This window comes from Physella acuta, unplaced genomic scaffold (assembly GCF_028476545.2).
Source record: "Physella acuta isolate Inbredline_101_S28 unplaced genomic scaffold, ASM2847654v3 ptg000413l, whole genome shotgun sequence".
NCBI classification, from domain to species: domain Eukaryota; kingdom Metazoa; phylum Mollusca; class Gastropoda; family Physidae; genus Physella; species Physella acuta.
The window spans coordinates 77,981-96,194 of record NW_026731932.1 but is presented as its reverse complement, the minus strand read 5'-3'; the positions used below and the strand labels follow the sequence as shown (position 1 = coordinate 96,194).

The window sequence follows — 18,214 nt, the reverse complement described above, 5'->3', positions numbered from 1 at the left end:
AATTGTAAAATACTAATATTCTTTTAATTAGGTGGTATTTTATTTCAAACTCTTGGAATTGTTTGCTACAAATAAGTTATGATAAACTTCGCGCGTGGAATGGAACAGCAGAAAAAGCATCTGTTTATCAGCCATGTTTATCATGGTGTTTTGGTTCAGCACGCTTGGGACGTACCTGAGTTCACTCAGCTCTAATAGGTACCTGGCTCTAGTTAGGGAAAGAAAGGTCAAATTTTAAAACCTAACCAAAATACCATCATTCTAACCAAGCATTAGCCCTAGAAATAAAAAAAAAACTCTCTAACTTTAAACCTGACCTAATTCAAATCCAGACCCTAACTACTGTACCTTGGTTTGACTCTAATATCAATCCAAACAGCGTCAATGGATGGTAAAAAAAAACATATGTTTAATGACTTTTGTAAATTAAGCCTTTAGCGAAATATATCTCCAATACAAAAACCACTTCTTTCAAATACATTCTTACAGTGTATACATATCATTTTGTGACGTGTTTAAATAATGTTTATTCAAGTCTTTAAACCCAATCAATAATCGCTTCCAAATTCGATATAAAGTAACTGTTGCTTCGCTGTGCTTTACAAAAAAAATTAAAATAATTTACATGAAAATTTCATTAAAAAGCGATAAAAACTTTCGCTAAATAGAATTGCGCAACCTTAGCTTCGAAGTTACATCTATAAAAAAAACAAATTCCATTTTATTGATTTCAACTTTCTTTTGATCTTGTACGCTGTTAACGAACTGATGAAGATTTAAGCCGAGCGTTCAATTTACTTCGAGCCTCGATAAACCAATATTCATTCAATTAATCGCAGTAACCCCCCCCCCCCCCCACCCCCACCCCTTACCCCCACTCCCACTTCTTACATAATATTTCATCGTAATTGCTATACAAAAGTCTTCAAAGTACGTAGGCGTGCCCATAAAGAAAGTTTATCAACCCAAATCTCCAAACCAAAAGAAAATAAAAATAAATCCCTGAATCTTAGCCCAAGAACGACTACTCTCATCCCTCGTCTGTACCGCGAGCCGCTAGAGTTACCATTCGTATTTTACCCAAACTGCCGGGGTAAATTTGAATCGCGACGTCACAGGCTTGTGAGTCAATGGGCCCCTTAGGGCCCACCTGTCATCTTCAGCCCATACTTTAGCAGTCTGGTCTTTCCCCCCTCTCAACCTGATTCATTGTTTGGACAAGCCAAGGGACCAGTCGCTGGATGTTATTTCTACTTTCGCTTTCACCCTTACTTCCGGTTTTTTTTTTTTTTTTTTTTTCGTTTTCTAACAAAATCAATAATCAGCAAGTCTTTATTTTAAGCTGAGTAACATTATTATTGTTTTAACTTTCTTATTACAACTATATCAAGTACAAAGATTTACAATTTAATTCCAGGATATTATTTATCGCACTCCCGGATTTTCGAACTTTCTTTTTACCAGTAAAAGAGTCGTCCCAGGGAGTTAGTAATCTGTGTCTTACAAAGGATTGTTCGTAATACGAGGTGTTCGAAAATTGGAGCTTTTTTAGTTCCGTGTACCACAATATAATCGAACCGTTAGCAACAAAAATTTTGCAAGAAAAGAAAAATCTATATAATCTCAAATGTTGTCAAGAGTATTTTTCCCTCAAAGAACATATTATAGATAATTATTATTCTAAATATATAGTTTTAAAAAAACTGCTGTTACAAGCGTATTTATAACAAAAAAAACATGAATAAAGGCAACAATTTTCTCCATTTTACGTTATTTTATTGTTTCGCTTGTATTCTTTTATTTACATCATTACAAACAAACCTGCGTAAAAGCCTGCGCGTTCTTGCACAAACATACATCCACAAACATACATCCACAAACATGCATCCACAAACATACATCCACAAACATATCCACAAACACATCCACAAACACATCCACAAACACATCCTTCTCGCCCACAGCCGGCCTCACCACACGTACGATCTATCTGATAGCTATTTTATTGTCTATTCAACACACACCCCCACCCCCACTGGCCGAATTTAGCGGACCTCCATGGAGATATAGCTTTTAATCTGTTAGAGAGCAGTGAATATCACAGTGTTGTGGCCTAGTGGGCTACACATGACAATAGAAGTGTAGTGTAGTGTCAATTTACTTGTAAATGTAACCTTTTAGTACGAAGAATATATATATATATATATATATATATATATATATATATATATATATATATATATATATATATATACATATTTATATGTATTATATTATATTTATACATACATATATATGTAGGCCTATATATATTTATAATATATATATATATATATATATATATATATATATATATATATATATATATATATATATATATATATATATATATATATCCGACGGGAACTGAACTTCCTGCAATATCTCATTGAAATCTGTCTGGACAGCGTCTAGACACGACGTCAAATGAGCCCTGACTTTCCTACCAACACCCCCCCCCCACACACACACACACACATACACACGTTCTCCACACCCCGACATGCCCCCCCCCCCCCACTTACGTGTCTCCTACCCCACGTCTCGCCCGTAGTCCGGCTTATCAAATGCCGGGTCAATGACCTGAGTTCGTGTTACTGTACCCTAAATGTCCTAGACGGAATGTTATCTTGTGGGTAACCATGGAAACTCGAGTATATAGCCACACTGGTATATAATCGCTTCGTTAAATAATCATCCTGTTATCTAATCACTCGGTTATATAATCGCTTTGGTATATATTCGCTTTGTCATATAATAACCCTGTTATATAATCCCTTGGTCGTAATCACTTTAGCACATACAGGCTTTGTTATTTAATCACCCTGTTATCTAATCACTCGGTTATATAATCACTTTCGTATATAATGGCTTGACTCCTCCCCAGCTCTGAGGGGCACCTAACTCACGCTGAGCATAGTGCTGACCACACTGTCTCTTCATATGTTGTGGTCATAGAAACAGATGAACTCTACTTCATCTGCCTTATTAAACGCAGTGTATCGAAATCACCCTAACACTAACCATAACCCTTAACCCTAGATCTAACCCTAACACTAATCTTCGCCTTACCAACAACCTTAACCTAAACCCTACCCAGACACTAACCCTAACCTTTGTCCCTAACAGCAATCCCGCCATTAAAAATAATACTTCGATCTGTTTTTTATATTGCCCGGTCGCCTATCAAAAACAACTCTGTTGCCCTTTAAATGACCTTGAATAAAAAGAAGATTTCTATTCCAGAAATTTCTAGATCCATTAGTGCAGTTAACATTAGAGCACTTAACCAACATTATCTATCAAAAAGAATTTTTTTTTAAATAACGACCGGGAAATTTCTACGATTCAAACAAAAATTGAAACCAATCTATTTAGCTGATGACAGATGAAGAAACTCGACATTCAGTAGTCAGCGTATTCGAAAGTAAACCGACACCATTTGAGTTTAAGTGAGCTCATAGTAAACTTTAAACAATTTTTGACAAAGTGTCTTAAAGTTGGGTGCTGTATTGTGGGTCATTAATCTGTGAATGCATTTAGCGTCCCGTATAATGTGTGGTTTATGTGTCTTACTACATCGTTTTCCGGCAATTAGTTTGCAAACAAATTATCGAAAAAAAAACAAATCAAATAACAGTTATATTCGTTTTGATCAATTATATTACATTTTAAATTTTATTTAAAATAAATAATTAGTAGAAAATTTATATAAAAAACGGTTAAACTCAGTCTGTTTAATTACAATAGATCAGTCAAACAATGGTCAAAATGTTATTAGTTTAAAAATAATTTTGTTTAATATAGATATATCAAGAGATCATTACCTTTTACTTATTCATTAAAAAAAGGTTAATCTGTGTTGAAAGACAAGCGGAGACAAGTTGTGATCTTATACAATGCCCAAATATTAACAATGCTATTTTTATTTTAGCTTACGTATTATTTTCGAAGTGCTTATTTAATTAAATTATAGTTTTAAACGAACATTTAAAATATCTGACACCTTTCATCCTTCACGTTTTGATTCTACTGTGTCCACCACGATTACAAAACTGAATGTTATTCAGAGGCGTAGCGAGGGGGTGGATATGTTTAAGGGGGGGGGGGCAAATCGAAATCTTGAGGGGGGTGCAAATCGAAAGTTTGTCCCCGGGCGCCTGTAAGGGTCGCTACGCCTCTGGTGTTATTGAGTCAATTATATTGAAAACCCTTACTACAAAAGTAGATTTTAACGACTATTTTATTTTGACCACCATTTATAAAAAAAAGTAGGTGTTATCTAGTCCCTCATTTCGGTCAACACTATTACAAAAGTAAATTTAAAGACTCTTATTTCGAACACCACTTTTATCAAAAGTAGATATCAAGTCTCTAATTTCACCCATCACTATTACAAAACTAGATTTACTCAACACTCTTATTTTGGCTATCACTATAACAAAAAATAGATTTACTCAACATTTTTATTGTTCCCATCACTATTACAAAAATATATTTACTCAACACTCTTATTTTACCCATCACTAAAGTATACTGTTGACCTTCACCTTCCTGTTGTGTCTTTTTTCCAGATGCTTCCCTGGGTCAGAATAGAGGTCGCCACCGTCACTCTCATCGCCATCATCGTCACATGCGCACACGGACTAAAAATAGATTTCTCCCGCCTCGCTGGGCTCCATAGACCAAACTTACTCAAGCGTAACGACATGTGCACAGGTGAGTTCGTCTGTCTGTCCGGCATGTCATTTTCCCCCGTGTTGAGTCCCTCTATTTGTCCGGCCTATCATTTCCCTCCTGTTGAGTCCCTCTATTTGTCCGTCATTCCCCTCCCTGTTCAGTCCCTCTATTTGTCCGTCATTCCCCTCCCTGTTCAGTCCCTCTATTTGTCCGTCATTCCCCTCCCTGTTCAGTCCCTCTATTTGTCCGGCCTGTCATCCCCCCCCCCCCCCTGTTCAGTCCCTCTATTTGTCCGGCCTGTCATTTTCCCCCCTGTTGAGTCCCTCTATTTGTCCGGCCTATCATTTCCCTCCTGTTGAGTCCCTCTATTTGTCCGTCATTCCCCTCCCTGTTCAGTCCCTCTATTTGTCCGGCCTGTCATTTTCCCCCCTGTTGAGTCCCTCTATTTGTCCGGCCTATCATTTCCCTCCTGTTGAGTCCCTCTATATGTCCGTCATTCCCCTCCCTGTTCAGTCCCTCTATTTGTCCGGCCTGTCATTTTCCCCCCTGTTGAGTCCCTCTATTTGTCCGTCATTCCCCTCCCTGTTCAGTCCCTCTATTTGTCCGGCCTGTCATCCCCCCCCTGTTCAGTCCCTCTATTTGTCCGGCCTGTCATTTTCCCCCGTGTTGAGTCCCTCTATTTGTCCGGCCTATCATTTCCCTCCTGTTGAGTCCCTCTATTTGTCCGTCATTCCCCTCCCTGTTCAGTCCCTCTATTTGTCCGGCCTGTCATTTTCCCCCCTGTTGAGTCCCTCTATTTGTCCGGCCCATCATTCCCCGTCCCTCTTGAGTCCCTCTATTTGTCCGGCCTGTTATTCTAACTATCCCCCCCCCCCTCACCCCACCTCCCATGATTCACCTTCAACTTCATGCCCAGTCCATTAGTCTCCTCTGGAGCTACAAATTCTACCTGAACCTCAACTCAATTAAATTTAACAATACAATCTATTTCTGTTTTACATTAATAATGTCTTATCCTAAATATAAACGTTTTCTTTTTAAAAATAGTACGCGTTTGCTAATTTTTTTAAATATAAAGCTTGTTGCATTATTTTATTGTTTTTGGTGAACAAAGGGTAACATTTTTAATTATTTAACAATGTTTAAAAGTCTAAAAATAACTTAGCAATACTGACTTTTAAAGAAAAGAATACATTGTGTAATAACAACAAAGGTTTCTCATAATAGACAAATTGTTATGACCTAATTTATTATAGAATTTAAAAAACTCTTTTCCACGCTTCGACATAAATTATCAAAACTTTGTACTGCATTTTCTACAATTAGAACTCCCTTTAATATATATATATATATATATATATATATATATATATATATATATATATATATATATATATATATATATATATATAAAATTCAAATTGTTCCGTTTCTTTGGGGTTTTTTAATAAACCTTTTATTTTAGTGCACAACTTTTCTTCTATCTGACATTAATTAGAAAATTAACTTCCTCAGTTTCCTTACACTAAAATCCAATTCTTCAACATTTAAAAAAAAAATTCTTTAATCATCAAATAGCTCCGCTGTTTCTATTTAAATAAACTAAACAAAACAAAAAAATCTGGAACTTCCAAAAGAGTAGCGGAATCGTATCAGTATTCAAGGCACCCGCTCTCTCGTTCTTTTGGATCTTGACCAGCTTAGGCGCTTCAACTGACACCCGACCATCCCCCCCTCCCCCACCCCCACCTCTCTCTTCTGATAATGGCTGTCTGTCACACCCCCTTTTTTTTAGATTCACCTTTTTTTTTTCTCATTAACATTCCGGACCCGTGAGATCGTGACGTCATCCACAAGGCTATCAACGGTTTTGTTTTTGTTTTTGGCTATTTTTACTTTTTTTTTTATTTCTAAAATATCTTCCCATTTTGTTTTCAAATCTATTTTTGTGCCCGAGTACAAAAAAAAAATAATTGGAAAATATTAGCTTTATCAAAAGGACTTCCTGAACTTTCCTAAAATTAGCTACATTTCAATTTCCGCTGTTTTCATAGTACTCACGAATAGTACATTAAACTGTATATATATATATATATATATATATATATATATATATATATATATATATATATATATATATATATATATATTATTTACTTATGTATATATACATATATGTATATACATATATGATGCATCCATATATATACATATATAATATAATATACTATAAATATATATATATATATATATATATATATATATATATATATATGTGTGTGTATATATGTATATGTGTATGTGTGCGAGTATGTGTACGTATGTGTGTAGGTGTGTGGGTGTGTGGGTGTGTTCATATGTGTATGTGTATTCGCGGGCATGCGCGTGTTTGTGTGTGTGAACAATAGCTTATAGCTGAACACAGCAATATTTGGCAAAGGTAGCTATGTGTTTAAATATAAACATAAAACTGATTTTATTACAAACTATACAAGAACTCCAGCACAGTATCCGTCACAGTTATCCATTGGCTTCAGTCTCTGTTATTGGTGTTTAAATTGGGTGTTTGTTTGTTTTTTAAATCCATGTATACATTTTAGTTAAAAGTAGTGAATTTTCATGGGTGTTTTCTTGACTTTTTAGTCTCTGGCGGCCATATTGTGAGAACCACTTCCGGGTTTAACCCAGACGCCCTGGTCACGAGTTACACGACCCGGCATCAATGACGACAAATCCCTAGCAGACGACGTCTTGTCGGCTGCTGATTCCGTAAAGGTCGGCACTAGTACGAGGCTTAATACACTTTTTTATTTACCCTAGCTAAGGCGGGCTGGGTTTTATTTCGAGACCTCGTGATGGATTTAGTGAAATTTGACCAGCATGGTGTTCCGTACAAGTGAAAGAAAACCATATCGACCTTTTTTTTTAATTTATTTCTTAGATTCATTGATATATTTAATGAAAGATTGTCAGCATGGTATTCCGTATATCTGAAAGAAAGCCATATTGAGCTTTGTTTTTTTTTTTTCAGATTCATTGATAGATTTAGTGAAAGATTGCCAGTATGGTGTTCCGTAGACGACCAGTTAGATTGAGCTAACTCTAAATTTTAGACCAAGTGAAAGTTTATTAAATCATTACCAGCATGGTGTTCCGTACAAATAATCAATTGACTGAAAATTTAGAGAAATTATGATGGGCTTGGTATCCCGTACAAATAACGTTGACTCGAATTACTTGACATCGAACTCGAATAGACTACATAGATTTTTTTTTTTAATTTTCTCATGAACTATATAAACAAATATTCGTGGAAAGAACATTTTCCATGAAAACTATAACTCGGCCTAAACACAAGGGACAAAACTCCCTCCCCAACACCCCCCCCCCCCCCATCAACACACCACCGGAAAAAAATCTCCCTAACTACCTTCCTCCCCCATGCACGGGATAAGGCAAAAGTGCCTTACGCGTCACCCTACCTCCACCCCCCCCAACCCACGATACACATATGGAGAACCTCCTTATCCAATCTTCCCTAAGGTCATGCCCTGCCCTTCACCCAACCCTCTACAACCCCCCTCCACACACACACGTAACAAGGTCCACAACATATTCCACAATATACCCCGACACACATAGCACCCTACCTATCTCCACATCACATATACCACCCTCCCCTCCTACACACACACACGTAACAAGGCCCACAACATATCACCATATACCCCGACACACATACCCCCCCTCCCCCACCCCTCCTCTAACGATCTACACATTCAAAAACTTCTTTACCCTACCAAACGTCAGTTCCGCGTCCTAAAAATAGCTCACATTTACCGAATTCCAAACCACCCCGACCAAACTCTCTAAACCCCCCCCCCCCCCTTTTTATTTTAACTTCCGATTTAACAACAAAGGCATTCTATCCACTAGAGCTATAAAAAAAAATACGCCTGATTTTATTTTTTCCTTCTCAAAGCGATGTTAAATTTATTGTTTATTATTCGAAACTCCGAGCTTGTTCTAGCGTAGTGGTTGCGCATCGCTTCCCGCGCAAAATGGAGCCAACCAATCGATATGAAGCCAGCAGAAACCAACATGGCGTCGTGTATACCGAGACAATAGCTCCGGTAAAGGAACGCTAGAAAATGTCATCCTTGGCTAACTTTAAGTTGGTGATTGTTGATAGTTGATTATTGATAGTTGATTGTTCTTTTTTTTTTCTTTTTACTATCGACGTAAGGTCATTTTGGTTCTTTCTTTATACATGTCATTTTAGAATGATCGTAAAAATGTCAGATTCTGAATGCAAACTTAGCTTCTAAGTTGTGGATATATTGATTAAAACTGTATGAATAAAACGTAGAATTAGAGTTATTATTGTAGTTTTTTTTTTAACTTCGATGAAGTTGAAATTTAGATTTGTTTGTAATCCGTAAATCCACATAATTTTTATTATCGTGATCTTTATTTATTTATTTATTTATTTATTTTTATTTAAATCAGTTGACGAAATAATTTTGGTAGTAATAATGTTTGAATACACGTGAAAATAAGTTTACGAAAACCAAATAGAAACCATAAAAAAAAGTAATTTTCCCTTTCAAACCGAACGGTCTTTGAGGCAATTGAAGTAAAGTTCACTTGCTTCTTTGACCTCGTCAGCCGCCACTACTTTCCCTAACGTGAGGTACCCATCAGAGTTGGGTGGACTCAGGGACGGTCTACTGACTTGAACCCGGATACGAACTCGAGACTTACGGGCTAGCAGTCCAGCTCTCTACCGCTAGACCACTCCGTCAAATAGAAACCATAAGCAGATTAACAATAACAGGACCATGTAAGGGGGTTACGAGGCTAAGTCTCAATCAGTTCTAGCGTTGTAAACACATCTATGCTTCTCTATTCTTTGTTACCAATCAGAGCCCAACCACACCCAAGGAATGATTGTGATTGTGTCAAAACCTATTAGCGTCATAAGTCAGTGGTGGTAGGATGGGGGGGGGGGGGGGGTTCGGACCGTACTTGGTGACCTCATTCATAGGAAGACACCAAAACGAAATACCATATTTTAATGAGAAAGTATGGCTTTTTTCTGTTAGTTTAATAAATAATTTACTAAAATTATTTACATCATAGACATATGGTAAAGGGTGACAGGAACTTGGTTATAGATTTAGTACATCGTTGGCAGAGGGGGGTGGGGGGTGACACCCTGGGTATCACCTGGCCAAGAGACGTCTCACTAACGGGACACTAACCCTGTCTTTACTCTCGACATGACCATACCTCCAAACAAAATTCTAAACATAACCTGACTATAACCTGACAATAGGGCTTGTAAGTAGGTCACCGGACAGCCTGTGCTAGCGGTAGGCGTACCGTTACTTAATTTGTTTTTATTATTAGTACAAAAATGTTAAATTGTTGCATTTTGGGTACTTTTTGTATTTTTAAATCTTGAAGTGAGGCCTAAAAACAAATAGCAATTATTTAAGTTCGAAAATGTAGATTTTTTCCTTGACTAACAAGATTTCGAATTTTAATCGAAAGAGACCGTGGCTTATAAGCCATATAAGTCTGGCCTTACACAGCAGAAATAAAACATTAGACTCGATACTGCATTGTCATACCGGAGTTTGAACCGCATCCCCCAAAACCAGGCCCTCTCTTTTAGTACGGATCCATGCCGCCTTACTGCTTAGTACAAGTTGTATTTTAAATACAAGCTGCATTCTCGTTTTATTATAGACCTGTAAAGTGAACGATGAATAGGGTAGAGGGTAGATGAGGTAGATTTCATACGTTTCTTTACCTCGGCATATGAAGACATGGTGTGATCAGCACTATGCCCAGCCGCCTTTACTTTCTCTAACGTACCTCAGGTACCCATCAGAGCTTGGTGAACTCAATGACGTGCTGCAGTCTAAAGTCCGAACTCGCAACTTTGGGACTAATATTCAAACACCTTACCCCATGATACAAGAAGAAGCTGGTGCTCGTTACGGGAACCACGTGATACATGACGTCTGCTTTCGCGACCAGATACCATCTAGTCCCGCCATCTTCTGGAAAAATTAACGTCTCGCTAGGCATATCATAGTTCCGCTAAACTGACCCTGATACTTGATACAATCTTTCCCCCACATCCCATACCTCCCCCCACACACATATCCCATCTTCTCCAATCAACCCACACCTATCCCACCTATCCCACTTATCCCACTTCCCCGCTATAGGGCAGCGCCCATAATCTGATGTTTCATTATTCATGCGCCCATCACAAAACAAGTTAAAACGTCAGGTTAATTAGCCGTTAATCTAATCCACACCCACATCTCCGATCTGGGTCCGAACCCGTCACACGCCATTTCACATTTGTTGTAGTTTAAAAAAAAAAAAAAAACAGAAATTGCTGACGTAACTACCACGGACTAATATTATTTTAATAAAGTTTTTTTTTCTTGCATACATCAGCAGTATTACACCCCCCCCCCCCCCGTCCTCTGTCATCCTATGTGCTGTCGAGTTTCCTAAAAATAAAATAATAAACCTTGACGTCTTAAGATTTGAGCATCTCGAGTCAGTGTAGCCTAGTAATCTTCTTTGTCTAAACAAATTCTGAAGAAAACACTCTATATCATAAATATTAGTTCTAACACAAAGCTTGATCTAATTTATTATTCGTTTATTATTTAATTTATTATTATTTGTATTAAAGCATTATCATAATCTTAAGCTCACCACGTAAGTCCCTAACAAGAAGTCCCTGAGCCCACTCAGCTCTAAAGGGTACCTGACTCGCGTTGGGGAAACTAAAGCGGTGGGGCAAAGCGCTGACCACACTATTCTTGTAAGCCGAGGTCATTGAAACAGATGAACTCTACTTCAACTGTCCTGTGTGTCGTGGGCAAGAAAGGAAAAAGATGATGAGAAAATTAAATTCTAACCGTAAACTTTATAGGTATACAAATTGTACAGTTAAACCTAACCCTAAGAGTTAAATATCTTTAACTTCGATACTTATTATACACATAATTAATATGTTATGTAATTTCAATAGACTTAAAAAGCGGGTACCAAATGGGTTGGTTGTTTTTTATATTTACCAAACGGCTTTAATTTTTACAAATGTAAATATAATTTTATGGCTTGCCATATTTTAAGAAAGATTTTTTTCAAAAATTTAGTATGATTACATAGACTTTTCATGCCTATTTCTTGAGTTATCATCGACAAAATCTTCATTGTTGATAACATTATACGAACTTTATTCTTAATCATTACACTAAAGATAAACCTTACCCAAAAACATTAATTTATTTTTTAACCCGTTTCTTAATCTTTACACCTATCATAAACATAAACCTAACCCTAAGGGCTACATACCACTATCGTCGATACCTGTTTTACGCATAATAATTAATATGGGTACGGTTAATCGATAAGAGACGGAATGTTCCTCTAGGGTGCCTTTACCAGACACACCCTGCATCGTAGCAGACGATAGTTAAGATGGCGGTGATTGAAATCCCGCGCTGTTAATTGTTCTTTTGCTTTGACCACCAACCACTAATGGTTTGGGGAGATCTCGGGAGAGTAGGAACAAAGATAGATAATCGTTATTTTTTTGTTTAAATGACGAAGTTATAAAAAAAAACGAAACAATTATTTTGTTTAAAGTTTTATAGTCGCCACTGCAGGAGATTTCGTCGCTAAATTTCAATGAGCCGCGCCTGGTTATTGATTTAAAATTTGATGACGTGGAAAAATAAAATTGGGTACGATTTTAGTGTTTATGTTGGGTTTTTTTATATGACTTCTCTGAACAGTTGGAAAATTAGCTCGGTGGATGTTGTATACATTACAGAACGTTTTTGTTAGATGTTGTATGTGTAGGATAGGTCTTGTTAAGGTTTGGGTTTCGGTTAAGGCTACTGTTACTGCTGATGTTACGTCCCTTACGTCGTTTAACAGTCAGGTAAAATATTGTTTAGGGGATCTAGATAAACCTATGGGGGCATTTCGCTGTTTCCAAGCCCCGATACAGAAGGAGGGTTGGGCGTAGGGCTAGCAACTCTAGTTCATAAAACAACAACATCGCTTCAGAAAACGCAAGCACGTTAAACAAAAGTAAGGTCAGTTGTTAGTGAAGCAGAAGCAGCCGGAATGACGTAGGCCCAACTTGGAGGAATCGCCCGGAACTGAGCACAATATAGAGGTGTGGTTGCGTCCATATGCTTCACAAGGGGTCCACAGAAATAATGATGATTGTTTTATTTAAGACTGTTGTGTTTGTGAGATGTGTGGTTGCAGCCCTTTGATCCCCAGGGGCCACAAAGGAATGATGATGATGTGTTTGTTATTTCGCTTACTGAATAGAATACATATCTGTAATCAATACTGGTATACAATACTGTATGTGTTCACCAATGTTGTATCACCTTCAACCAATTCAAAGACAGACATTTGAATAAAAAAAATGATTCAATACAATATCCCCATCCCGAACAACGACGGGTATATTTTGCTAGTAAATTACACCAGGCATATCTTGATGTTTACTCTTCTTGTTTCATTCAGATGTCCAAATAAATAAAAAAAATGTAATTAACGGTAGCACTAAAACTTCCATCACGTCAAACCCATCTCATCTGCTAGTGGTATATCAATTCACTTAGCCCTCCCCCCCCCCCTCCCCCCCCCCCCCCATCTTACTCGTTCACTCCCTGGCCCGCGGCGTCGGTCCCACCTTATCAAGCCACTCACACGCCCAATTAGAATGGTCCACCACGAATTAATTACTCCACTCAATGTGCTGTTCGGTGCAGGGCGGGGAAAAAAATATTATAATAACATGTTTCGTTAACTATTCGTTTATTTATCTCGAAATTTTTACTCATTACGACTAATTAATATTTCATGTACAGTGATGAGTTTTTTTTTGTTAAATTCATTAACACAAAGTAAACCCTTTGGGGCGAAAATAAATAAGAAATAAACCATTTTCTCAGCGCCCGATGACTGGTTCCTGTATAAATCTATTGAGACTGACAGGATAGTAAGAAATACACGATAAACCAAATTTACCAGAGAAAATTTGTTTCAGTTGTTTGTTTTTTTTATTTACACTTTCAACAACTTCCGCGGTCAAAAGTTGTAAGAGTAGCGATAGGCTCGATTACTTTCTTCTGTGATTTCGAATTCAGCTTTTGAAGTAACCATTTAAACTAACCCCCCCCCCCCCCGAAGTAATCACTTAAATTAAGCACCTAAAGTAACCACTAGAAGTAACCACTCAAAGTAACCATCTAAAGCAGTGGTACTTAACCTGGGTTCGATTGAACCCCAAAGTTTCGATGTGTCAGTCTCAGGGATTCGGCGGAGGTCAAGACATCCGACTCTCACTCATGTATATGATTCATGATCGGATTATGTCAGTCCGGACGATAGAACTCGACTACGAGGTTCAGTGAATGCGCATATGCGGCTGGTCCGGTACCAGTGTTTCTCCCAGTCCTTTTTCTCCGGGGGGGGGGGGGGGGAAGCATTTGAAATTTTCGGGGGGAGGGGCGGGCTAAAATTTCCGAGGGGTGTGGGGGTCGGACACTGTTAAAAGTATATATTTCCTATATAAATTCCATATTTCGTTCGTGGGGGTGGGTAGACTTGTTCGGGGGGGGGGGGGTGGTGAGCTCCCCCGCCCTTCCACTACCAAGATGCCTGGAAGAAACTCTGGTACATACAAAGAGGTTAATTGAACAGCTGATTTAAAGTAACAACCAAAATTAACAATATAAAGTGACTACTCAAAGTAACCAACTAGAGTAACCGCCAGAAGTAACTACCTGTAGTAAAAACAAAAAAACACCCAGAGTAATCATTTACAGTAACCATCTAAAGTAACCATCTACAGTAACCATCTACAGTAACCATTAAAGTAACCATCTATAGAAACCATCTACAATAACCATCTAAAGTAACCACCCAAAGTAACCATCTACAGTAACCATCTACAGTAATCATCTAAAGTAACCACACAAAGTAATCATCTATAGAAACCATCTACAATAACCATCTAAAGTAACAACCCAAAGTAACCACCCAAAGTAACCATCTACAGTAACCATCTACAGTAACCATCTAAAGTAACCACACAAAGTAATCATCTATAGAAACCATCTACAATAACCATCTAAACTAACAACCCAAAGTAACCACCCAAAGTAACCATCTACAGTAACCATTTACAGTAACCATCTGCAGTAACCATCTAAAGTAACCATCTACAGTAACCACCTACAATAACCATCTAAAGGAACCATCTAAAGTAACCACCCTAAGTAACCACCAAAAGTAACCACCAAAAGTAACCATCTAAAGTAACCCCATGGAATAACCAAACCACCAGATTTCATCTCACTGCTGACGCGCATGACGTCACGGATGGGTCACGTGATGGTCCCTGTTTACAACGGTCACAACCCAACAACCTCATTACCGTGATGAGGTTTTTATAGTTTATTAATTAGCGCACCGCAGTGCCCCCCCCCCCCCCACACAGCCCCCACACAAAAACAGGGTGCTGTTGTTCTTGCTGATGTTGTTGTTGTTTTTTTTACCTCCACAACAAGTTCAATGACTACACCATCGTCTCTAATTAAGTATTAACCCAAACAGAGATTAAGGTGTACATATGAACAGGGGGCGGGGGGATTACAAAGTTATATGGGGCGATGGCACTTTTAGCTTTACAGATCATGCTTTGTTTGTTTGTTTTTCCTATGATTTAATACGGTGGGTAGTGTGTCATTCAGTTGTAAGCCTACCAATATAGGCACTTGAGCTTTGTTGTAGATGGGGTTTAGGAGGGAGAGAGAGAGAGAGAGAGAGAGAGAGAGAGAGGTACAGAAAATAGTAAATAATTATATATACATGTATATATATATATATATATATATATATATATATATATATATATATATACATATATATATATATATATATATATAATATATATATATATATATATATATATATATAATTATTCATATAATTATATATACATGTATATATATATATATATATATATATATATATATATATATATATATATATATATATATATATATATATATATATATATATATATATATATATATGTATATATATATGTATAAGAATATATGTGTGTCTGTGTTTGTACATATGTGTGAGAGTGTCTGTCTGTGTAAGAGAGTTTGTGTGTGTTTGTGTTTGTAGGTATTCGAGTATTTTGAAGTACTCAACTGAATTCATTTAAGCCCTCACACTGCGCTCGTTCATAGGCGGAAAGTGTACAAGACAACACTCACACGCAGGCTGATACACACACACACACACACAACACATGCATATATGTTCACGCGTAAAGACACTCAAATACAAACGCACACACACACATCCGTCCGTCATTATCGAGATTAAGTGGGATTTTCTTTTAATGTAATTAATTACTCCCCCCCCCCACCCCCACCCCACGTTTGATCACCCATTCTGATTAAACTCATCCGCGAATCACCCAATTTAGCTTATCACCACTGCTCGTATGCATTATAAAACGAAATACTATTTCCCCACTCATTGTCTCCCATTTTATCAAACAAAAATAAAAATTCTATCAACACTGCTATCAATTAATCATAGCTTCAGGATCCCCCCCCCCCTCTACCCCCCCCACCCCCCCCCCCCCCCCCACCCCACTGTGTCTGTTCTCATATTGCACGTTAATATTGCAGTCTTTGAAGACCCGCCTCCCAGTTCCATCCACGCATCAGTAGATGCTTATCGTTGCGCGTACCCTTGCTTTTGTAAAAAAAAAAAAATATTTTTGTTTCAACATTATTCAAACGGATAAAAAAAAATACAACCAGTCAACGGTTTAATTTTTATACATTTTATTTTATTTTTTTCACTTCAATCAACAATGTTTTGTTGTTTTAATTACGCGCGGGCTAAATTGCTACAAAATTATTCATGGCGTAATCTGTTGTTGCGATCGCTCCCTCCACCACCCGTACCCCGCCCCTAGCCTTTCAACCCCACCACCCCACCACCCCAACACACACACACACACATAGACTTGGTGTAATGCGTGTATTAAAAGAAAAATCCATTTTGCTTTATTCGTAGGATTCGAGGTGGGCATGAAATGTTAATTTTGTCGTCCTGAAATCAACACAACAAATAATTTCATGCTAATTACTGGATGATATTAGGTTTCAAAATTGCATGCTATTGTATGTGTATGAATATATAAATATGTGTGTGTGTCTGTGTGTGTGTGTGTGTGTCTGTCTGTTTATCTGTCTGTCTGTCTATCTGCCTGTCTGTCTGTCTGTCTGTCTGCCTGTCTGCCTGCCTGCCTGTCTGCCTGCCTGCCTGTCTGTCCGTCTGTCCGTCTGTCCGTCTGTCCGTCTGTCCGTCTGTCCGTCTGTCCGTCTGTCCGTCTGTCCGTCTGTCCGTCTGTCCGTCTGTCCGTCTGTCCGTCTGTCCGTCTGTCCGTCTGTCCGTCTGTCTGTCTGTCCGTCTGTCTGTCTGTCTGTCTGTCTGTCTGTCTGTCTGTCTGTCTGTCTGTCTGTCTGTCTGTCTGTCTGTCTGTCTGTCTGTCTGTCTGTCTGTCTGTCTGTCTGTCTGTCTGTCTGTCTGTCTGTCTGTCTGTCTGTCTGTCTGTCTGTCTGTCTGTCTGTCTGTCTGTCTGTCTGTCTGTCTGTCTGTCTGTCTGTCTGTCTGTCTGTCTGTCTGTCTGTCTGTCTGTCTGTCTGTCTGTCTGTCTGTCTGTCTGTCTGTCTGTCTGTCTGTCTGTCTGTCTGTCTGTCTGTCTGTCTGTCTGTCTGTCTGTCTGTCTGTCTGTCTGTCTGTCTGTCTGTCTGTCTGTCTGTCTGTCTGTCTGTCTGTCTGTCTGTCTGTCTGTCTGTCTGTCTGTCTGTCTGTCTGTCTGTCTGTCTGTCTGTCTGTCTGTCTGTCTGTCTGTCTGTCTGTCTGTCTGTCTGTCTGTCTGTCTGTCTGTCTGTCTGTCTGTTCTGTGCGTGGCTTTTAGCTCTCAACGTGTCAGTGGTGGTTGTTAGTTCAGCCCTCGTCAATCTACCTTCAATTGGGGCTGTTAAACCCCTCCCCCCCATCCCACCCCACTCCTCATTCACTCGATTCACAAATTTGCCCACCATTCACCTGTGTTCACTCACGTTGACCTCATTTGCATACGGTACTCACCATTACACTCTTAATATGCACGTGCGTTGGCGCGCGCTGCCGTTAGCGTAATCAAAACGGATGGCACGACAAACAATGGAAAATGGGGGAGACGCGAGCGTTAAGTTTCACATCTATCTTCTGCTGACGCCACGGATCCCATTTGAATTTTCTCCCTTTAAATTTAGGCCATTGTTTCGTGAAATTCAACATGAATTATCGACCCTAAGTTAAAACTATAAGCCCATGATTTAACCCTAAC

At 38.3% G+C, this 18,214-nt stretch overlaps 1 protein-coding gene across 1 annotated transcript in view; it reads left to right on the top strand.

The window, feature by feature from the left end:
• LOC131942600 (neuropeptide prohormone-4-like) overlaps nt 1–18,214 on the top strand; it is a 149,576-nt gene that overhangs the window by 105,360 nt on the left and 26,002 nt on the right. Inside the window, exon 2 of the mRNA XM_059302484.1 lies at nt 4,614–4,758. Within this exon, the coding sequence (XP_059158467.1) occupies nt 4,614–4,758 (145 nt within the window). The remainder of the gene's footprint in view (nt 1–4,613; nt 4,759–18,214) is intronic.